The sequence below is a fragment of the Nerophis ophidion genome, linkage group LG09, assembly GCF_033978795.1.
Source record: "Nerophis ophidion isolate RoL-2023_Sa linkage group LG09, RoL_Noph_v1.0, whole genome shotgun sequence".
Taxonomy (NCBI): domain Eukaryota; kingdom Metazoa; phylum Chordata; class Actinopteri; order Syngnathiformes; family Syngnathidae; genus Nerophis; species Nerophis ophidion.
In genome coordinates this window covers 28730676-28755730 of record NC_084619.1, presented here as the reverse complement: position 1 = coordinate 28755730, position 25055 = coordinate 28730676, and the positions used below count along the sequence as shown (strand labels likewise).

At 39.2% G+C, this 25055-nt stretch overlaps 2 protein-coding genes across 3 annotated transcripts in view; one reads left to right on the top strand and one right to left on the bottom strand.

Moving 5' to 3' along the window:
* cdh23 (cadherin-related 23) overlaps nucleotides 1-25055 on the bottom strand; it is a 619519-nt gene that overhangs the window by 46146 nt on the left and 548318 nt on the right. For both annotated transcript variants that reach the window (XM_061910729.1, XM_061910730.1), the window contains exons 37-41: nucleotides 9093-9314; nucleotides 8903-9022; nucleotides 3867-4047; nucleotides 3668-3801; nucleotides 2158-2367 (exon numbers count right to left, since the gene is read on the bottom strand). In XM_061910729.1, coding sequence (XP_061766713.1) covers nucleotides 2158-2367; nucleotides 3668-3801; nucleotides 3867-4047; nucleotides 8903-9022; nucleotides 9093-9314 — 867 coding nt within the window. The remainder of the gene's footprint in view (nucleotides 1-2157; nucleotides 2368-3667; nucleotides 3802-3866; nucleotides 4048-8902; nucleotides 9023-9092; nucleotides 9315-25055) is intronic.
* The window catches only part of vsir (V-set immunoregulatory receptor), a 55867-nt gene continuing 43383 nt past the window's right edge, over nucleotides 12572-25055 (top strand). Inside the window, exon 1 of the mRNA XM_061910728.1 lies at nucleotides 12572-12802. Coding sequence (XP_061766712.1) covers nucleotides 12718-12802 — 85 coding nt within the window. The 5' untranslated portion in view covers nucleotides 12572-12717. The remainder of the gene's footprint in view (nucleotides 12803-25055) is intronic.

Below are 25055 nucleotides of genomic sequence, written 5' to 3'. Positions count from 1 at the left end.
TGATTTATCTATGCTGAATGGGCGATTTTTATAATATCCACAAAGTTCAATGAGCAGGATTTGTTATGTGTAACCATGGTTTGTGTTAGGTTTTTTTTTCTGCACCATTATTTGGGAAGGTTGTTTGGATTAGCTCACATTAGGGAATGCTGTGCACTTGTTTAAACTGATCCACAACAAATGGCCACCGACTTGATTTACTCTGTTGGCCACAAGGTAGGAACAAAATGGCAGCCATCAGCCTGTTGAATAGTTGAATATCATATGAAAACACAGTGCCTGGCCAAATTGCTTAATGGACTCGTGCCATATTGTGAGCCGGCTATCCGCACATGGCCCGCAGGCCTTGGTTTGAATATGCCTTCACTACACAGTATCAAATGATATTTAGTTCAGAATCTATTTTGCTTTATTTATCATTGAGTATTTTTTCCCACTTCATGTTGTTTGTACTAACTGTGTCTTTTTCAGATAATTTTATTATTTAACTAAAACTTTCATACTAAACATATAGTCGATGAGTGTCAATCAATGGGAACTTTATCTTTGTATGATTTCGACTTCAATGTTGTGAATTGTACAAAACCCAAAACCAATGAAGTTGGTACCTTGTATAATTTGTAAATAAAAACAAAATACAATGATTTGCAAATCCTTTCCAACTAATATTCCATTAAATGGACTGAAAAGACAAGATATTTAATGTTCGAACTGAGAAACATATAATTTTTTTTCCAAATAATCATTAACTTGGAATTTAATGGCAGCAACACATTGCAAAGAAGTTGGCACAAGGGCATTTTTACCAATGTGTTACATGGCCTTTCCTTTTAACAACACTGAGGAGAGCAATTTTCGAAGCTTTTCAGGTGGAATTATTTCCCATTCTTGCTTGATATACAACTTAAGTTTTTCAGCAATATGGGGTCTCTGTTTTGGTATTTTAGGCTTCACCTAGCACCACAGATTTTAAATGGGAGACAGCTCTGGTCTACAGGCAGGCCAGTCTAGTACCCACACTCTTTTACGATGAAGCCAAACTGTTGTAACATGTGGCTTGGCATTGTCTTGCTGAAATAAGCAAGGGTATCCATGATAACGTTACTTGGATGGCTACATATGTTGCTCCAAAACCTGTATGTAACTTTCAGCATTAATTAAAGTTACCCATACCTTGGGCACTATTACACCCCCATTCCATCAGAGATACTGGCTTTTGAACTTTGCGCCTTTAACAATCCAGATGGTTCTTTTCCTCTTTATTCCGGAGTATACGACGTGCACAGTTTCCAAAAATAATCTGAAATGTGGACCAATGTGGTGATATCCTTTACACACTGATGTCGGTTTTTGATGCATTACCGCCTGAGGGATCCAAAGTAATGGGCATTCAATATTGCGTGCAATGATTGCTCCAGATTTTCTAAACCTTTTGATGATATTACAGACCATAGACTAAATTCCTTGCAATAGCTTGTTGAGAAATGTTGTTCTTAAACTGTTCGACACTTTGCTCACGCAATTGTTCACAAAGTGGTGACCCTCGCACCATCGTTGTTTGTGAATGACTAAGTATTTCATGGAAACTGCTTTATACCCAATCATGGCACCCATCTGTTCCCAATTAGCCTGTTCACCTGAGGGATTATATTTTCTTTTTTGCTAAATGTGTCAGCTTTTTTGAAACATACTGCAGGCATAAAATTCCAAATTCCAATGCTAATATATGCAAAAAATAACAAGTTTTTCAGTTTGAAAGTTTAGTATCTTGTCTTTGCAGTATATTAAATTGAATTTAGGTTGAAAATAATTTGAAAATCATTGTATTCAAGTTTTTGTATTCTATTTTTTTGTATACTATTTTATTTTATTTTATTCGCGATTTACACAATGTGCCAACTTCACTGGCTTTTGGGTTTGTAAATGTGTGTACTATTTGATATAAATGACAGCTCAGCATAAGTAAAATTCAAATATTAGGGTTCACTTCCCCTTTGCTGTTCCCAAATCGCATGATAGGCACAATGGAACAAAACAGTAAGTATTTGGTTAAGTTGTGGTGCCAAATTGCCAAGTATGTGCTTGTAATACAAATGAGCAAGGATATTCTCATTCGTAAAATCTAATAAATCCATCTTTATTAGGGCCTTGACTCACTGTGTCGTTGATGTAAAAGGCTCCATCCTGGTTGCCAGCAGTGATGTTGTAGGAGAGCAGAGCATTGTGCCCACTGTCTGCATCCCTAGCCCGGACTCGGGCCACAGATGTATGTATAGAAGCGCCCTCGCTCACACTGGTGTTGTAAGGCAGGTTTAGGAGGACAGGGTCATTGTCGTTTATATCTCGGACCTGAACCCCCACTACAACCTGAGGGAAACACAAGAACAAATGTCCACACTTGTTTATGTGAAACAACTTTTACACTTTTTAATCAAACTCCAATAAAAACAAGAATTATAACATAATAGAGAGGACATACATTATTTTAATCATTGTTAGCGCAAAATGAAATCCTTAAAACTAATGATGTCCCGAGCAGCGTTTTTTTGGCCTTTAGAACAGATCTGATTTTGAGTCCCGATTTTGATACTTTTTAACAATAGATAACAGAACTTTATTTTTTTTAAACTAAAGTAAACACTATATAAACCTCATCTTATTAAATATTTAATTTGAAAGTATTGTAAATCAGATTATTTATGTATGTAAGTGTTAAATGGTACATACAGTTAAAAAAAAAAAAGTCTAGTGCACAATAACTCAAGACAATCAAAATCTACTAATGGCTCTCAATTAAATAATCTGTGTTTTCCCTTTCTGTCGCCAGGCACTTACTCCCTGAGTTTGTAAACAACAACAAAAACGACCAAATGAAAAGATTTTGTAGTACTAAGAACAAGAAAAAAACCATCTAATCGTTTTGGTATCGTTTATGTACTGATATTATACTTGGTATTGATAGTATCGATGCTTTACGTTGAAGCTTCAGCGGTTAACTTCTTATGTCGTCCTGCTGGGTGTGTGTGAGTAGCCTGCTTAACCATTTATTTTCCTCTAGTCCTCCGGTGACTTGGAAAAAACATATAGTTGTATTTTTCCGCTACGGTGATTAGGATTATTATCTTAGAAGCGGCTTCGCACAGTGAATCCATTGCAACTTGGTCTCAAATGTGAGCCGGTGCTCTGGCACGACACACAGTCTCTACGAATTCACGCATGAATCTCCTGCATGTTTTGTAACTAAAATTATGTAAATGTAATAATGCCTGCCTGAGCGTGCATTCCGTTTGGAGAAATCTATCCTGTGAGTACAATCTTTAGCCAAACACTCGGACACAGCTGCGGCAAAGGTCAGTTCAGATCGGTTAAAAAAGCAATTATCAGCCCGGTTTGATCCCATGATCGTGATCACGACATCTCTGATTAAAACATAAAGCCAGTGGGACAGTAAGGAGAAAATTGCCTTTACAATTTTATCAGTGAAAGAACGGGAAGCGGCTAGGAACATGTTTGTGGTAAAATTTCGTATAATGCGCATTGTCATTCATTAAACAACCTTTTATGCGCACTTCTTCACACAAAATGGGGGCCCCCCACGTATCGCGGGGTTTTACACACAGCGCGTGATATGCTTATAGGGAGAGGCGACCCTGGTTCTTGGACCCACCGAGCTGCTGCGTGATGGAGTGCCCAGGTCTCGAGCTGTGACAGTGATGTTGTAAAAGGCTGTGGACTCTCTGTCCAACTCGATGTCCTTCCTCACTCGGAGTTCCCCCTCGACAGGAGAAACCATGAACTCATCTGAAATATAAGGCTCTTTGAATAACATCACAGTTTCCTACCATAAACTTCAGATCAGCACCAACTTTGATTATCTCCAGCAGTGATGCTGTACTCCACTTTGCCATTTAGTCCTGAGTCTTCATCACTGGCCCTGAGTGTCCAGACCCGAGGACCCGGCTGGCCCTCAGTCACTTCAAAGGGGCCCTCATAGGCTCTGGGGAAGGTGGGTGTCACGTCATTCACGTCTAAGACGTTCACCAGCACCTACGGAGGAAGAGAAAGTTGAAATTGATGAAATGTTGTTTGACACTCACACAACTAATGGACACTGGAAGAGACATAGTCAATTAGCAGAATGTCAATTAATGTATTCAGTCAATTGCAATATATCACATACTGTGTTTGCAGCACGACCACTTTTTATTCTCTGTTCTAACAGAACTCAATATTTAGCATTATTATTTTTGTAAAGGTCTTCAGCTTTTGTAACTAATGAAGTCTTGACAAACGATCGAGAACATATACGTGTACTGTATGTTCAAGGCCTTGCTATGCTCCAAGGCAGTGTTTTTCAACCACTGTGGCGCGGCACACTAGTGTGCCGTGGGAAATTATGTAATTTTACCTAATTGGGTTAGAAATATTTTTTTTGCAAACCAGTAATTAAAATCCGCAAATGTGCCGTTGTTGAGATTCTGTGCTGTCTTGAGCTCGGCAGAGTATCAATCAATCAATCAATCAATCAATGTTTACTTATATAGCCCTAAATCACTAGTGTCTCAAAGGGCTGCACAAACCACTACGACATCCTCGGTAGGCCCATGGGACCTCGGTGACAATGATGACTATGAGAACATGATAAAATGATACTGATGATACTGATGACTATGAGAACATATGAGAACATGATACTGTGAAAGATCAATCCATAATGGATCCAACACAGTCGCGAGAGTCCAGTCCAAAGCGGATCCAACACAGCAGCGAGAGTCCCGTTCACAGCGGAGCCAGCAGGAAACCATCCCAAGCGGAGGCTGATCAGCACCGCAGAGATGTCCCCAGCCGATACACAGGCGAGCAGTACATGGCCACCGGATCGGACCGGACTCCCTCCACAAAGGAGAGTGGGACATAGAAGAAAAAGAAAAGAAACGGCAGATCAACTGGTCTAAAAAGGGAGTCTATTTAAAGGCTAGAGTATACAAATGAGTTTTAAGGTGAGACTTAAATGCTTCTACTGAGGTGGCATCTCGAACTGTTACCGGGAGGGCATTCCAGAGTACTGGAGCCCGAAATGAAAAAGCTCTACAGCCCGCAGACTTTTTTTGGGCTTTGGGGATCACTAATAAGCCGGAGTCCTTTGAACGCAGATTTCTTGCCGGGACATATGGTACAATACAATCGGCAAGATAGGATGGAGCTAGACCGTGTAGTATTTTATACGTAAGTAGTAAAACCTTAAAGTCACATCTTAAGTGCACAGGAAGCCAGTGCAGGTGAGCCAGTACAGGCGTAATGGGATCAAACTTTCTAGTTCTTGTCAAAAGTCTAGCAGCCGCATTTTGTACCAACTGTAATCTTTTAATGCTAGACATGGGGAGACCCAAAAATAATACGTTACAGTAGTCGAGGCGAGACGTAACAAACGCATGGATAATGATCTCAGCGTCTTTAGTGGACAGAATGGAGCGAATTTTAGCGATATTGCGGAGATGAAAGAAGGCCGTTTTAGTAACGCTTTTAATGTGTGCCTCAAAGGAGAGAGTTGGGTCGAAGATAATACCCAGATTTTTTACCGTGTCGCCTTGTTTAATTGTTTGGTTGTCAAATGTTAGTGTTGTATTATTAAATAGAGTTCGGTGTCTAGCAGGACCGATAATCAGCATTTCCGTTTTTTTGGCGTTGAGTTGCAAAAAGTTAGCGGACATCCATTGTTTAATTTCATTAAGACACGCCTCCAGCTGACTACAATCCGGCATGTTGGTCAGCTTTAGGGGCATGTAGAGTTGGGTGTCATCAGCATAACAGTGAAAGCTAACACCGTATTTGCGTATGATGTCACCTAGCGGCAGCATGTAGATGCTGAAGAGTGCAGGGCCAAGGACCGAACCCTGGGGAACTCCACACGTTACCTTAACGTAGTCCGAGGTCACATTGTTATGGGAGACACACTGCATCCTATCAGTAAGATAAGAGTTAAACCAAGACAGGGCTAAGTCTGACATACCAATTCGTGTTTTGATACGTTCTAATAAAATATTATGATCGACGGTATCGAAAGCAGCGCTAAGATCGAGGAGCAGCAACATAGATGACGAATCAGAATTCATCGTTAGCAATAGATCATTAGTCATTTTTGCGAGGGCTGTCTCCGTGGAGTGATTTGCCCTGAAACCGGATTGAAAGGTTTCACATAGATTGTTAGACGCTAAGTGTTCATTTAACTGCTCCGCAACAATTTTTTCGAGGATTTTTGAAATAAAGGGAAGGTGAGACACCGGTCGGTAGTTTACCATGAGGTCAGGATCGAGGTTAGGTCTTTTAAGAAGGGGATGAATAACCGCTTTTTTGAATGCTAGGGGAACAGTGCCCGAGGAAAGAGACAAGTTTATAATATTTAGCACTGATGGACCTAATAATACAAAGAGCTCCTTGATCAGTTTCCCAGGAAGAGGGTCAAGTAAACATGTTGTTTGTTTTATTCCATTTACACGTTGTAACAATTCCTCTAATGTTATTTCCTCAAAACGAGAGAAACTATTTTGGAGGTCAGTATCCGCCGTATATACCATCGTGTCAGTGTTAATAGAACCCCGTTGTAGCTGGGACGCATTGTCTTTAATCTCCTTTCTAATGACTTCAATTTTCTTACTAAAGAATTGCATAAAGTCATCAGCTGAGTGGGTGGAGCTACTGGAAGGAGTCCCTTGTTGGGTTAGCGATGCTACCGTACTAAACAAAAATTTAGGATCGTTTTTATTACGGTTGATGAGATTTGAGTAATAATTAGCTTCAGCTAAGGTAAGCATGCGTTTATAAGTTATTAAACCATCACTCCATGCTTGATGGTGCACCTCAAGTTTAGTCGTGCGCCATTTGCGTTCCAGCTTTCTGCATAATAATTTCTGAGCTCTAGTTTCTTCTGTAAACCACGGGGTGCGCTTTTTTGGAGCCTTTTTTAACTTTAGCGGTGCTATGTTATCAATGGTTTCGCGCAGGGCGTCGTTAAAGTTGTTAGTGAGGTTATCAATAGAGCCCACATATTTTGGGAATGGTGCCATTACCAAGGTCAGTAGGTCAGCAAGAGTTGTCGTTGTGGCCGTATTAATGTTGCGGCTGCTATAGCAGTTATTATTATTATTAGTTTGACGAACATGCGTCTGAACCTCGAATTTTATAAGGTAATGATCGGACAATACTTTAGTATACGGGAGTATCGTAACTTTGGAAGCGGTGATACCCCTGACAAGCACTAGGTCTATCGTATTACCGTTGCGATGCGTGGGTTCATTTATTATTTGTGTGAGACCACAACTATCAATTATAGTCTGGAGCGCTACGCACGGTGGGTCCGATGGGGTATTCATATGGATATTAAAGTCCCCCATTATGATTATATTATCGGCGTGTGTCACTAGATCAGCAACGAACTCTGAGAATTCATTGATAAAGTCCGAATAGGGCCCTGGGGGGCGGTAGATAACAGCCAGGTGTAGAGGCAGCGGTGTGACAGACCTCATAGTAAGCACCTCAAACGATTTATATTTATTATAAATATTAGTGCGACCCCCCCACCCCTTTTAAGCGGACGGGCAATATGCGCATGTGTAAAGTTAGGAGGACATGCCTCATTTAGCGCAAAAAAGTTGTTTGGTTTAAGCCAGGTTTCACTGAGACCGATGACGTTAAGATTGTTGTCTCTGATGATATCATTAACTAACAACGTTTTGGGAGACAATGATCTTATGTTTAAAAAACCTATATTATAGGTAGTGGGCTGTTTTAGGGAATTTTTGATCAAATTATCCGTAGTAGCAATATTAATAATGTTGTGTTTATTATGCCCAGTGCATTCAGTATAATTACGACCATATCTAGGAATTGATACGACGGGAATGTACCGATTGTTTGATTGTTGTTTTGATAAACTGCACGCATCATGGTTAGCCTCCTCAGTAACGGGGATTTTCCGATTGTTTGTTTGTTGCTTTGATAAACTGCACGCATCATAGTTAGCCACCTCAGTAACGAGTAACACTGTAATACTCTTCCATATCAGTAGGTGGCAGCAGGTAGCTAATTGCTTTGTAGACGTCGGGAACATGGTTTGTCGTGACCACAATATGCGTGTCGCAGCGTGTAGGTAAAAAGGTATCTAACACTTAAACCAAAAATAAGCAAAAGGCGAGTGCCGCTAAGTGCCGCTAAGAAAAGGCATTGAAGCTTCGGGATGGCTATGCAAAACAAAATTAAACCTGAACTGGATGCAAAGTAAACAAAAACAGAATGTTGGATGACAGCAAAAACTTAACAGCGTGTGGAGCAGACAGCGTCCACAAAGTACATCCATACATGACATGACAATCCACAATGTCCCGACAAAAAAGGATAGCGTCCGCACAACTTAAATAATCTTGATTGCGAAAACAAAGCAGGTGTGGGGAATAGCGATCAAGGAAGACATTAAACTGCGACAGCAAAATACCAAAAAAAGAGGATAAGCCACCAAAATAGGAGCGCAAGACAATAACTAAAGCACTACACACAGGAAAACAGCCAAAAACTCAAAATAAGTCACGTCGTGATGTGACAGGTCGTGACAGTACACCTACTTTGAGACAAGAGCTATACAGATGCATGGTTGGTTATGGTTTGAATTCATATCCAAAAATTGCGAGAACAACTTTTTATTGTCAATAATCGGCTACTGAGTTTAATTTTTTTATGTTTTCTGCTTGTGGTGTGCCTCAGAATTTTTTCAATGAAAAAAATGTGCCTTGGCTCAGAAAAGGTTGAAAAAACACTGCTCTAAGGACCCTGCAGAAGACCATGTGCACTTTGTCCTGTTTTTTGCTCATGTGTGTAAATGGACAGCAGGAAGGAAGAAATGCATCTTTACCGTCGTGCTGGATGTCAAACGAAAAGCAGGATTTGGTGATTGATCTGTCGCCGTCACCACCAGTGCGTAGTGCCCATGACTGATCTCAAAGTCCAGCTCCTTCACAGCTGTAATCCTCCCCTAAACATACACACGTACACCTTCACTGTCACTACATGTTTCCACCGTATAATCATGTGTAGAATCTCACCGAGATGCTGCTGATGTGAAAGGTTTGGTCCAGGTTGCCTTGAGTTATGGCATATCTCAAGGTGCCGTTCAGATCCTCATCAGGGTCGATGGCTGTTACTGTGGCGATTGTGGCGCCCACTGTGTCTGGACCCTCGCTCAGCACCGTGACGTACTCCTCCTCAGGAAATTCCGGAGCGTTGTCGTTCTCATCCACAATGAGAACGTTGATGGTGGTGGAGGTCTGCGTGAGAAATGCAGCACATTTTAGACAGTCATTAAATATCTGAGAGATTAGGACCAAAGCATCAGCATTTGCTTGAAAAGCACATACTCTTGAACATATTACAGTAAACCCCTGCTATTGATCACTGAGGGTGGCCATATAAACAACTTTAACACTGTTACAAATATGCGCCATACTGTGAACCCACACCAAACAAGAATGACAAACACATTTCAGGAGAACATCCGCACCATAACACAACAGAACAAAAACCCAGAATCCCATGCAGCACTAACTCTTCCGGGACGCTACAATATACACCCCCCACAACCACCAAACCCCGCCAACCTTATTCCCTTTGGGGTCGCTGGTGCCTATCTCAGCTACAATCGGGCGGAAGGCGGTGTACACCCTGGACAAGTCGCCACCTCATCGCTGGGCCCGGGATTGAACCCAGGACTATTCAGGACTTTCGTATTGTGAGGCGGACGCACTAACCCCTCTTCCACCGTGCTGCCCTGGTGTCTTTTTTAATTAATGGATTACCGTATTTCTTTGAATTGCTGCAGGGCATATAGTATGCGCCTGCCTAGAATTACTGCCGGGTCAAACTCGATTCCCAAAATAATTAGCGCATGCTTAGTATTACCGCCTTGTCAAACTCGTGACGTCACGAGTAACACTTCCCCTGTCATCATTTTCAAAATGGAAGAGGCTGATTTCAATACCGGTAATTTGAAATCGCATAAAGGGAAGAAGATTAAGAGCTATTCAGTAGGATTTAAGGTCCAAGTTTACATCACACTCAAATTTTTACTGCATACCTTTGGTAAGTCCCGGAGTGAGAAGAGGTTTTAAAATAATTTGTGCATGCTTACTTTTACCGCATGCCTTTGATAAGCGCAGGAGTGAGAAGAGGTTTTAAATTAATTAGCGTCCTGGCGGCAATTAAAAAAAATACGGTAAATTATTTTTGAAATTTAAATTATGCAGGCATGTAATAACCTCTGATAAATCACGATTAATCCAAATACAATTGTGCTTAATATAATTGGCGACACTAAACTGGTCCTAGTGTGTGAATGTCAGTGTGAATGTTGTCTGTCTATCTGTGTTGGCCTTGCGATGAGTTGGCGACTTGTCCAGGATGTAAACCGCCTTCCACCCGAATGCAGCTGAGATAGGCTCCAGCACCCACCGCGACCTCAAAAGGGACAAGCGGTTGAAAATAGATGAAAGGATATACAGAACATTTTTGCTTTTGCTCTCATTTTTCACGAGTTGAACTCAAAGTTGTACAACTTATACTATATACACACAACAGGTATTCCTCTCAAATATTGTTCACAAATCTGTCTAAATCTGTGTTAGTGAGCACTTCATCTTGGCTATTATAATCCTTCCCACCTCACAGGTGTGGCATATCAATCTGAAAATGGCTGGATGATTATAAAAATAATTGTGTTTTTATAATACATATACTGCGTATACATATATATATGTATATATATATATATATATCCATCTATCCATTTTCTACCGCATGTCCCTTACGGGGTCATGGGGGGCACTGGAGCCTATCCCAGCTGCACACGGGCAGAAGGCGGGGTAGTGAAAAGACGCTGGACGACTCTGGGTCATTCTGCGTTCTCAGTGAAGGCTCACATCTATGGAACTTTTAGCCACTGGAGTAAAAGTCACTGTCGGAAATTTTTACTTTTCTCCACAAAACTGAAAATGTAGCTTAAGGAACATCATAAGTGTGAGCACTAGAACTGGATGTAGTGGGCACAAATGGGGACAATTATTTTCAATGTGGTTTTATTTTTGTAATTGTCTTAATCCTTGTCTTAAAGCATTTTTGGTTGAAAAAAAGAGATAAAGTAGTAAAATACAGCACTTTGTCATCAGTTTCTGTTTTATTAAATTGTATAACAGTGCAAAAGTATTGCTCATTTGTAGTGTTATTTCTTGAACTATTTTCAAAAAATATATAAAAATAACTACAAAATAAACAAGTGATTCAATTATAAATAAAGATTTCTACACATAGAAGTAATCATCAACTTAAAGTGCCCTCTTTGGGGATTGTAATGGAGATCCATCTGGATTCATGAACTTAATTCTAAACATTTCTTCAGAAAAACTAAATCTTTAACATCAATATTTATGGAACATGTCCACAAAAAATCCATCCGTCAACACTGACTATTGCATTGTTGCATTTATTTTCACAGTTAATGAACTTACATTCATATTTTGTTGAACTATTATTCAATAAATATATGTATAAAGGATTTGGAATCGTTGCTATTTTTAGAATATTTAAAAAAAAATCTCACATACCCCTTGGCATACCTTCAAGACAAGTGCCCCCATTTGAGAACCACTGCTGTAGACGTTGTGATGTCAATACCCATAAAGTACAAGATGTGCCCTTATAACAGGTTGAATTCAAACAAAAAATGCAACTGAATTGATTATATACCAGTGGTTCTTAACCTGGGTTCGATCGAACCCTATGGGTTCGGTGAGTCTGCCTCAGGGGTTAGGTGGGGGTCAAAACACACTCGACTCATCGTGTAAATAAAAACTTCTCCCTATCGTCGTATTACGGATACGGCAACAGCAGAAGTCAAACTGATTTGCAGGTGTGTAATTTGTTGTGAGTCTATGCACTGTTTTGGTTTTATTCTTTGAACAAGGTGAAGTTGATTCACTGTTCTTTTTGTGCACCAGTAAAAAAAAACATGGTAACACTTTAGTATGGGGAACATATTTACCATTAATTAGTTGGTTATTAACATGCAAATTAGTAACATATGGGCTCTTAACTAGTCATTATTAAGTACTTATTAATGCCTTATTCGGCATGGATTTATTATAACCCTAACCCTCTAACCCTAACCCTAACCAAATAACTCTAAATTAAGTTTTTGTTACTTAATATGTTCCCCATGTGTCCGAAAACCTCTAAATTAAGTCTTTGTTACTTAGAATATGTTCTCCATACTAAAGTGTTACCAAAAACATAACTTTGTTTTGAATTTGAAAAAAAAAACATTTTTTTTTCACTAAGAAGCATATGAAACTAATGGGGTTTGGTACCTCCAACAAGGTTAAGAACCACTGTTATATACTAAACTGTTATAGTAGGCAACAATGCTGTGTGGGTTTCAACGTTCAGTCTGTTGTTTTGATGCGCTCTCATTGGTGGGAGTGGGCGTTTCCCGAAAAGAGGCGGAGCCAATGAAACCGCTGTGTCACGTGACTTGCCTGTCTCCAAACTTTTCAAACTCAGACGCTCCACGCGCAGCTGTAGCGACTAGGAACTATCATCTTATGCTAATTAGGAAAGGGGAACTTCAAGTCTTAGGCGAGCTCCTCGTCGAGTTCACGTCAAAAATAGTAAAACACGAGCATGGAATCCAAACCGCTTGGCAGAGGATTGCGTGGAAAGACATGCGTGTCGTGGTTGTGTTGGCTCGTGCTGGCCACAAGTGGAGGTAAGTGATCGTCTGTGACATTTTGACCTTCATCACTCGCTAAACTTTTACCATACAAATAGTCAAGAGTCGAACACTTTTTTTTCTTTTAAACATGAATAATTCCACGCAGTATTGATCTCATTAGATGGACGATAATGCGCAGTTTGTTTTTCCTCAAATTTGGATCCCATTGCTTTAAACGATGATGATGATCAAATCACAACCCAATCAAATGGTTTCCAATCGTGTTTTTGTATAATCTCCTAGTGTAAATAGTTTTCTTTACACTGTTCATCTTGTCTGAAGAGGAGCAGGAACAAGCACAGTTTATTTAATACTACCCCTTTTCCATGTCTAAAACTAATAAACAGAGGTGGGTAGAGTAGCCAGAAATTGTACTCAAGTAAGAGTACAGTTACTTTAGAGATGTATTACTCAAGTAAAAGTAAGGAGTAGTCACCCAAATACTTACTTGAGTAAAAGTAAAAAGTATGTTGTGAAAAAACTACTCAAGTACTGAGTAACTGATGAGTAACCTGATTACGGAAACAAATAATGCACAAAAACATAAAAATAGCAATGAGCAAATTCAGAGCCAGGAATATCTCTTAAGCAACTCAAACAATAGTACATATTAAATTATAGTACATTAAAATAAAAAAAAATAAGGCACATTGAGCCACTTAACAGCACCATAGGCTCAGTAGGCATTGATTGATTGATTGATTGATTGAAACTTGTATTAGTAGATTGCACAGTACAGTACATATTCCGTACAATTGACCACTAAATGGTAACACCCCAATAAGTTTTTCAACGTTTCTCAATTACTTAATAAATGACCAAGTCGAGGTGATCTACCTCATATATACATATACATACACACAAATATCATATATACACACACATATCATATATATATATACAGTATATCATTTTTATTTATTTATTTTGCCGTTTTTGTTCACAAGTTAAAGCTGTTTTAATGAATATACATGCATGTTTAACATATAGATTCCTATCTTTCATGATGACAAGAATATAAAATGGTGTATTACCTGATTCTGATGACTTGCATTAATTGGAATCAGACAGTAGTGCTGATAACGTCCACGTTTTCAAATGGAGGAGAAAAAAAGTTCCTCTTTTCTGTCTAATGCCACATGAAAGTCGTTGGTTTTTGGCATCTTATTTGTCCAGCTTCCATATTCGTTTTTATACACTTTACAATAAATACATCGGCGGCAAACTCCGTAGCTTGCTCGCTTGTTTGTGCTGGCTTTCGGAGACTCTTATTTTGTCAGCGCAGGCGCGATTGAGCGGCACTTTTATTGTGAAGACAGGAACTGTGCGATCAGTCTTTAGGCTTTTGACGGGAAGTACGGTTGAAATAAAAAGTGTCTTTTTTCCTTTACACTTTTGATTGATTGATTGAAACTTTTATTAGTAGATTGCACAGTACAGTACATATTCCATACAGTTGACCACTAATTGGTAACACCCCAAAAATGTTTCAACTTGTTTAAGTCGGGTCATGTGACCGCCTGGCTCTGTTTGATTGGTCCAACGTCACCAGTGACTGCATGTGATTGGTGAAACGCAGGCATGCGTAGTTCCTACTTTGAAGCTCTGTCATAAACCAAAACAAACATTAACAGATCGATAAAAAAAAGTAGAGGGTAGCGAGCTGAATGTAGATAAATGGAGCGGAGTAAAAGTAGCTTTTTTTTCCTATAAATGTACTCACGTAAAAGTAAAAGTATTTTGCATAAAAACTACTCGAAGTACAATTTATCCCAAAAGTTACTCAAGTAAATGTAACGGAGTAAATGTAGCGCGTCACTACCCACCTCTGCTAATAACCCATTCACACCACATGTTTGACATAACACATGTACAATCATTAATGTGTTTACTCTTTGTTTGTTACCAAAGACTATAAAAATGTTACTTATTACCCCCCTGGTTGGCACTAAGCATCAAGGGTTGGAATTGGGGGTTAAATCACCAACAAAGGGATGGGTCAAATGCAAAGGACAAATTTCACCACACTTCGTGTGTGTGTGTGTGTGTGTGTGACAATCATTGGTACTTTAACTTTTCAACTTTAAAGTATGTTCATTTCCGGCACCATTTTTCTAATAGGAAACGAAAATAGATTGTTTATGTGGCGATAATGGGAATAAAAGAGAACAGAACCTGATAGGGCTGGGCGATACAGCCTTTTTTTAATATATCGATATTTTTAGGCCATGTCGCGATATACGATATATATCTCAATATTTTGCCTTGGCCTTGAATGAACACTTGATGCATATAATCACAGCAGTATGATGATTCTATGTGTCTACAATAAAACATTATTGTTCATACTGCATATGCTTATTTTAAACTTTCATGCAGAGAAGGAAATCACAACTAAGTCAATTCAGCAAAACTGTATTTATTAAACAGTTATTAAGCAATGGCACAAACGTTCATGTCATTTCTAAAACAGAAAGGGCAAGATTATCAGAGACATTTTAATAAAAATGAGCTGCATAATAGGAAATTAAATAGTAATCGTCCTTCGCTATCTGGTAGGTCACTAGGGACGTTATTACATTCTCGTCATTCTCTATCGGGTAACTTTTCAAATGATGCAACGTATTAGCAGTAATGCTACTTTTTATAGCAACACTTTTGGCCAACAATTGACAAATTACGGTTGTTCAACATATTCCCACTTGAAGCCAAACCACCGCCAGACGATGGGCCCCTTGCTCTTTTTCTTGGGAATTAACTCTTCCTTCATTCGCACCGTCTGTCTCTTGTATTACCACTTGCACAGCTCTGCTAGCATCACAGCTAACGTTACCCATGCTGCTACCTCTCTGCTCTGCATGGGCGTATACGTATGTGACGTATGACGTGATAGTATGTGACGTACTAAAGAAAGTGCACTTGTCTGTGAGAACGAGAGACAGGAAAGAGCGAGAAGAGCCTGTAGTGTAATGGCTGCAGCTAAAAACAACAGTGTGAGAACGTATACTCGAATATCACGATATAGTCATTCTCTATTTCGCACAGAGACACACCAGCAATATATCGTTTATATGGATATATCGCCCAGCCCTACAAGAAAATATAAAGAAACTCAATCTGTTAAAATGAAGATATGAATACAATAACCATGATTGCTCAATAATTAAATAAGTGAAATGAAATACGTTGATATCGGTCATATAATCAACCATTTTGTGTGATCAATTTAACAGCATAGATTATACACATTAACAATCTTACACATACAAAATGAAAAAGAATAATCGAAAAAGGAATAGGCTGGAGCCAAGGCTTATATTTGCCTATCTTATGCATTGACTGAAAATTAGATTGCCTGGAACATCAACGTTCAAAAAAATCAATGGGATGAAAGTAATTATTGCTATATTTTATCATTTCAATTACTTCACCTTTTCAAGGCTTTCTTAAACCTTAACAAATAATTACATGTCTTCTACTCATTACTGTGCTTGTTCCACCATTGTATAGATTTTATATTTTATATACTTTCTTACTTTACATATTTCAAAAATCAATATACCCGTAAATTATAGTTTTCTCCTCTTAATTTAAATAACCTAAGAATACAAGCTGGAAGGCTGTTGTTCTTTACTTGAAACACAATTTCCATTGTTTTTAAAAACACAATATCTGAACATTTTAGCACATTAGAACTTATGAATTATTGATTGGTAGGTTCATAGTAGCACGCTTTGTGTATTATTCTAATTACCATTTTTTGAAGTTTAATTATTGGGTCTATGTTTGTTTTATAAACTTTTACCCAAACTTCAACAAATTATTTGGATATTTTTCCCTCTATATATTCAATCTGCGGTTTCCAACATCATTTATGATCAATATTATTCCCAGTGTCCGATTCATTTAAGCTTTGTGAAGCTTGTCCATCCCGATACTCAATGCAAGCTCCGCAGCCCTGTCTATTTCTCCGTTTTCCTCCGGTCTCTCCACGTCTACTCCAGTGGGGCATAGAGCCAGCATCTGGTCTCTCGGGCAAACATGGCCATGGCCAAAAGTTCACAAATAAGCACCAAAAATGTTCCACCCCTTGTTGCGCAGTCCCGAACCAAAAGGCAAAAATCACATGAAAACAAGATGGTTACATCAGAAACTTAAAAGGATGACACACGTGGACAGTAATCTGCTTGTTGACTAAAATGACTTGTCATTGTGTTTGCTTAAAACCTGTAATGAAATGTGTGTCTCTGTCAAAGACATTGTCATTGCCAGTTTGGGCGATTGATAGTGTTGATGAGAAGAAAGACAGCTGTTGCCTTCAGGCGCAGGGTGCAGACGCTTCTCACTGACCAGTTAGTGCTTACAGCATTGGGACATTTACGTAAACCTCAGGGTACTATTTAAATATGGTTGAATGGTACTTTTGTACGTTGCTTGTTGAAACTGTTCAGGCTAATTTAGTATTTAAAGGTTCTCAAGAGAGCGCCCCCCCACCACCCTCCTTTTTGTTATGTCTTTGTTCTCCATGTTTCCTTCCTTTGGGCCCATGATGAAGCCAGCTGTTTGTGCCACTGTCAATAATGAGCCTTTTCCTCCACAAACCACAACATGAGATAAACAGGCCATTAATCAGAGCCTCACTGTCTTGATAAACATTTTCCTCCCAATGCAGTACATTGACAGTCAAAAAATGCTACATGATCTTCACACAGAATGCAACTTGCAACCTTAATCTTATCAGCTCCCCCTCTCTTGTTTGGCACAGTGCATGTCACACATTGATCCGCTGTACTAAATGAATAAGTCAATATTAGGGTGCAGTGATTGAAAATGGTGTCCTGGGTCAGTCTCGTCAACAGGAAGTGGCCTCGGGGAGTTTTTCTCCTCTGCAAGAGGATGAGGGTAGCAAGAAGTCAATAGACAACCTTCTGTTGTCCTTTTAGGGGATTATATTTTAAAAGGTCTTGAGTATTTTGTCATTTTAGTAAGTGACACCACACAATGAGTGTAAGTCCTGTAAGAACACAGTCAATGGTAATGGCCAATGCTGTGCTTATTTTTTTTAGTGTGAAAGATAAAACATTGACCACAAATGATTGAACCTTGACTGCCTTAACAACAACAACAATCTACTATTCGACACCAGAAAGAAGAAGCAGTCAACAACCCTTGTAATAGTTAGGCATAGAAAAATGGTGTGTATGTCACATACTTGCTGCAGCTAAAATAAAAAATGATGTTGCAATGATTTTGTAAAATGCTTACAAAGCGGTGATTGCACAACCTTGGTTGCAGGAGAGGAAAATTGTTTTTTTATTTATTCCCAATAATGCATTTGCAACCTTTTAATCTCAAAGATCAACACATTGGCTGGCTCACAACCAACCTCAACATTTCAAGAAGACTTTTGGGGTGCAATTGAATGTTTTTGTTTTTCTAGAGGCTTCAACTGAAACTGTGTGTGTTGAAGGGATATTCAAGGTTCCTCCTGCTGGTTTCATTAACTCTAATGGTCTCAAATGCATTTGCATTTATAGGAGGTGTGAACATGGGTGTGTGGGGGGAATCGTTGAGCAAATGCATAGTATAGTGAAAGGACACCAGATCTACCAGTTGGTCACTTGTGTTGAAAGAGAAGATGAAATAAAAAATGGAGGGTTAAGCAGAAATAATGGCGGATAGAGACTAGGGGTGCAATGGTACAGGTAACCCACCTTACGGTCTGTACCTTTTTTTTAACCACATTTTAGGTTATTTTTTGGTATGTTGTTGTTTAAGAGATCACCTTTTCCCCCCTCTCTTAATTCTTTATTTTGCTTGTAAGCAAAAACTGCATTCTACAGTTAGTGTGTGTCAACACAAAAACAAGTTCAATGATCATCTTAGGAACAAAAACCTTTATCCACAAAGTCAAAAAACAAACAAAAAATGAAGTGGCTGTAGAGTATTTTTGTGCATGCTGTAAGGATCAGCAATTAGTGGGAGTGACATGCTAACAGCTAGAGGTGGGAATCTTTGGTCACCTCACGATTCAATTACGATTCAGAAGCTGCGATTGGAAAAAAAAAGCAATCATTGATGCATCTTTAATTTATGTATAGTGACGCGTTTTTTTTTTTTTTTCGTTTCATGAAATAAGTGTTTATTAATTGTAACTTTAAAAAAAAAAAGTCAGTAGGAATAAGAAACAGTTAAATAATTCCCATCACATTTATTAAAAACTGGACTATAAGTACCCGATTAATAAAGGAGCTCGTCAAATCTCTCGGTGAGGCTGCTGACTGCAGTCAGCCAAATTTTAGAACTGTCGCAATTACTTTATTAACAATAAAAAAAATCGATCTATCAAGTTTGGTTGCGCTTGTTGTCTTGCGGTTGATTCTTTGCAAGGAGTGACAAGAAAGTGTCTATAGTACAAGTTTATGTATTTTGTTCAGTGTATTTAACCAAACTTTTTGTGAGAACACACTATTTTGCACTGTGTTGTTTACAACTCTGACCTGGCTTGTTTACCAAACGCGAAGTGATTGCGAACTGTTAAGTGCATGTGTTCCAATTGGGCATTGTGGTACTCACGCAGAATTGGTGAGATGGCTTCTCTGTGTTGATAACCCTCATCTCGTTACAAAGGTTTAAACTGAAATATTCTCACATTAGTGTGGTTATATTTGGTTTTGTGATAATTTTGTCCATGTTAGCTGCTACATGCTCACCAAATGCACTGTGTAATGCTAGCAGGCCAGCGGCCCCGCGTCGCTGCACAAGGAGTCAAAGACACTTAATTAGGACAAGCTTCACACCCTTCTTTTCAATAGCGCCAAAAATCGTGAATGTTCTTGAAGTATGAAAATGGCGATTTACCTACTTCAAGTTTTATTTATCGTCAGTTAATTGACTTATCGAATATCTGTTTAGGACTAGTGGCCCATAAAGCGTATTGTCCCGTGCACGGCAGACGGTCTGGTATTTTACTGACTGCCATTGCATCCCTAAGAGGAGAAGCCTTGTTGTAAGAAAGAAAGCTGTCAGAAGCAATGTGTCCTAAACAGGTGGTATTCAGGCAAATAACAAAAGAGGGACTGTTTCTGTACCCTGAGGGACTATCAGTATCCTGAGACCAGAGACTAGCAGAGGAAATTAGGCTTACAATAGAGGAAAAACACAGATGTCTGATGGATAAAAGTACAAAAAAAAAAAAAAGAAGTTTCAAACTGAAAGAAAGGCCGATTCTAGTGAACGACCAGTATGACTGGTACTGGGGGAAACAACACCCAACCACACCTATGAATGAAGTTAGAAATTAGGAATGGGCGATATGGCCTAAAATATATATCGCAACTTATAGTGCAGCCTCCTGCGATAACAATAATATGTTACGATGTTATATGGTATGTAAATGATAACCTATCCATTTCAAAACTGGTTACATAAAAGGCCACCAATTTTGTTACTGTAATGATATAAAAAAATCATATTACAGTTATCGTGATTTAAATTACTACGGTTATCAATAGAATTGCAGTATTGTTTATGTGCTCAAAAAGTACACACACTCATCTTTTTTTTTTAAACTAAAATAAATACACACTTTTAGATAACTTAGTATTTTGCATGTTTTGTGTTTGTTATGCTTCACAGAAGGTGTTTTTAATTTTAGTATTTTTTCTTTTTTAATGGGTAAGCTTTTTTTGTTTTAAATATTGGCTTTACAGATTTTAAGATGTTTTTAAATGAAAAGTGCGTAACAACTAAAATATTTTACTTGTATTTACTATTTATTGCACCTCCATCTTGTAGAGAACAATCACTCTGTTCTAAGAGAGCACAGCTTGTAAGTTCAGGGTGCGCAATTGAATAGCTTATCCGCTCAAACAGAAATGTGTTTATACTGTATAGACATTGATGTGTCTTGTTTTCATGCTAACATTCAAGCAAAGCAGCTCGCGTCAGTCAATACGTGAATTTATCAAAGTGCAGTTATCAATCGTGGTTTTTCAATAATTTTAATTTAAAATGATATTATTAACCGTTTGGGGTTTTACCGCAGTTACCATTAATACTGTTTATTGTTACATCCTTGGGCAGTAACATTGCATTTTTTCCAGTCGTATTATTTTCTCGAAACTGTTATTAATTGACTTGCTAATTGTCTCTTCGTCGCTGGTTACTCTCGTGGCTCTATATAACATTATTTTAAAATGCACTACTTCTGCTGTTTGCCTACTATTCGTTTTGGGCGATTTTACAAATTTGGGTATCGATCCAATTCCAGACAGTATTGACCATACCGATGCTGATACTTATACCTAACATTTTCAAAATCAATATTAGACTATAGGGAATTTTTATATTTTTGTCCTCTAAATTCAATTGATGACCTGTAGCTGGCAACCACAATTTTAGCTCCCCATAAACACAAAAGTACTGTATACTTATATGTAAATTACATTTTAGAGCAAAATATAGTGTGCTAAAGAAAGCAGGGCAAAAGGGGGCAAAGAGGAAGGCTGGGTGGGTGTGAAACAAGAGTGGACAAGGTCTTCCCCTCCTATTGTGTCTCTACAGTGACAGGAACAGCCACGGGGGCAAGATTCACTTTAATCACCTTCCATGGGCTTCCTATTACCTCCTGCACACAATGAACGGGGCAGAGGTCACTGTTCCCATGTACCTTGAGATTCACATTTAAACATTTTGCTACATACATACACGCAGTCGAGTCGAAACCAACAACAAATACTACTGACTGACAAAAAAATACTTCTACATCCGTAATCATGTTTAAATTGAGCCGCAATCATTACACAACTGGATAGTCGTGATAAAGATTATTAAGTATGCTAAGACCATACTCTCGGGACAACAGCACGTCTTCTTTGACAGCAGATGGAAAACTCTTGCATTAGTCCATTGAGTAGGGTGTGGGTTTACATGCAACCTGCTTGACATGTTCTCCAGATGAAAAGCAGCAGCTGTAGTCCTGTGTGATTTAGTTGTTAATAGCAAAGAAGTCATGGGGCGGGAGGGGGGTGGTCTTGTTTGTGCAGCGTTACGACTCAGGAAGGATGTCCACTCCTCAAATCTAGGCACACCCACATCTAACATATCTGCTGTTCTATTCACTATACTGTAATTCTCATAAAACATTTGTTGTAGTCTTTAAATTTATGGTATTTATATGCTATATTTAAAGATCCTCTTAAAACAACGCAATGCATATTTCTGTTGCATTTTAAGGAAGTCAGGAAAAAGCTAGACATGGCCCAGGAAAAAGGTCTTGTCTTAGGCATCTGGCCTGTCAAAGCATGTGTTGCCAACTTAGAGACTTCTTCGCTAACGGTATCGTAAAAATATTGCGGTATATCAATTTTAAAATGATAACAATAATGCCGCATGCCATGATATTAAACAAAAACTTGTGAGTATTCCTGTCAATGTAATTTTTTTCTGGCGCTAATAAATTGGCTGGTCTGGGAAGTAAACTATACTCCCATAATAGCTTACACAGTGCCCGTGAGCGGAGCGGAGAACTTCCTGCAAAGTTTAAATCAGAAGTATGGACACATTTTTGTTTTACGTTGAACACAAAAACGATAGAGGAGAAAACATGATGTTGGAGTCTCTTGTTGGTCTGAAGAATGAACAGACAAGCAGTTTTTTACTTTTGGGATAAATCCTTGGGGAAGCATGGACATGCAAAAAAAATACTACACACCGAGGAATACTAGTAATAGGCTACTTGATGAACTGTCACCCGGAAAATATCCTTGATGTGAAACCAAAAAGCCAGTGATGCCAAACACCAATTTGTAAGTCTACGTTTGTGTTCAATTAAGTGTCTTTATCCTTAAAGGGGAACTGAACTTTTTTTGGGAATTTTGGCGAATGTTCCCACACGTATGAGTAACATGATGATGAATGTTAGTTAAAAATGTTTTTGGTTTCTAAATATCAAATAAATGTGATCAAAAGTTTGCTTACAATGGAGCCTAGGGAAGCCGCACAGTTCCGCCTCTTAAGCCCTTAATAAACATCCTAATAACTCCCTTAAGGTTTTATGTACCATATGTAATGTAGTAACAGGCACATTTATTTTAACATTTAATGTTTCTGTATTTTTGAAATTTTAAGCATACGCAGCGCATTAATTTAAAAAACTTATCACAACTACAGATGTCCGATAATATCGGACTGATGATATTATCAACCGATAAATGCTTTAAAATTTCCATCCATCCATCCATTTCTACCGCTTATTCCCTTTTGGGGTCGCGGGGGGCGCTGGCGCCTATCTCAGCTACAATCGTGCGGAAGGCGGGGTACACCCTGGACAAGTCGCCACCTCATCGCAGGGCCAACACAGATACACAGGCAACATTCACACTCACATTCACACACTAGGGCCAATTGTAGTGTTGCCAATCAACCTATCCGCAGGTGCATGTTTTTGGAAGTGGGAGGAAGCCGGAGTACCCGGAGGGAACCCACGCATTCACGGGGTGAACATGCAAACTCCACACAGAAAGATCCCGAGCCTGGATTTGAACCCAGGACGGCAGGAACTTCGTATTGTGAGGCAGACACACTAACCCTTTAAAGTTTAATATAGGAAATTATCGGTATTGGTTTCTAAATTATCGGTATCGGTTTCAAAAAGTCAAATTTATGCCTTTTTAAGACGCTGCTGTGCACACGGATGTAGGGTGAAGTACAGAGCGCCAATATACCTTAAAGGAACTGCCTTTGCGTGCCGGCCCAGTCACATATTATCTACAGCTTTTCACACACACAAGTGAATGCAAGACATACTTGGTCAACAGCCATACAGGTCACACTGAGAGTGGCCATATAAACAACTTTAACACAGGTACAGATATGCGCCAAACTGTGAACCCACAAAAAACAAGAATGACAAACACATTTTGGGAGAACATCCACACCGTAACACAACATAAACACAACAGAACAAATACCCAGAACCCCATGCAGTACTAACTCTTCCAGGACGCTACAATATACACCCCCCGCTACTCTCCCCACCTCAACCCCACCTAACTCAACCTCCATGTGCTCTCTTAGGGAGAGTGTGTCCCAAATTCCAAGCTGCTGTTTTGTGGCATGTCAAAAAAATAATGCACTTTGTGACTTCAATAATAAATACGGCAGTGCCCTGTTAGCATTTTTTTCCATAATTTGAGTTGATTTATTTTGGAAAACCTTGTTAAATTGTTGAATGCATCCAGTGGGAAATCACAACAACATTAGGCATAATAATGTGTTATTTCTACGACTCTATATAACTGTATCGGTTGATATCCGTATCGGTAATTAAGAGTTGGACAATATCGGAATATCGGATATCAGCAAAAAAGCCATTATCGGACATCCCTAATCACATTAGTTTTTTTTTTTTCATTATTTATTATCACTCACTGCAGACATCAAAAGGGCCAACAAACATGATAAAACATCATTTACTGTACAATGTCTGCTGTCATTGGGATGCAGTCTGCTAGGATGTTCATATATTCCCATTTAGATGAAGAATGACCATAATCCTCACAAAGAAACGGGTTGGGGTGTGGGGGTAGGGTCCACCCATCCAAATGATCAGAATCAGGTGTCCTAATTAGTAAACACTTAGGCAAGGAAACTGTTTCTACAAACATTTTTGAAAGAATGGGCCGCTCTCAGGAGCTCAGTGATTTCCAGCGTGAAACTATCATAGGATGCCACCTGTGCAACAAATACAGTCGAGAAATATCCTTGCTCCTAAATATTATAAAGTCAACTGTCGGCTTCCCGCTTCCCAGCCACTTCGTCCAGTTCCTCCCGGGGGATTCCGAGGCGTTCCCAGGCCAGCCTGGAGACATACTCTTCCCAGCGTGTCCTGGGTCTTCCCCGTGGCCTCCTACCGTTTGGACATGCCCTAAACATCTCCCTAGGGAGGCGTTTGGGTGGCATCCTGACCAGATGCCCGAACTACCTCATCAGGCTCCTCTCGATACCAAAACATTTTTGGACAATTCCATGCTCCCAACCTTGTGGGAGCAGTTTGGACCGGGTCCCTTCTTCTTCCAACATGACTGTGCACCAGTACGTAAATACATGGATGACAGAGTCTGGTGTGGATGACCTTGACTGGCCTTCACAGAGTCCTGACTCGAACCCAATATAACCTCTTTTGGGATGAATTAAAATGGAGACTGAGAGCCAGGCCTTCTCAAACAACATCAGTGTGTGACCT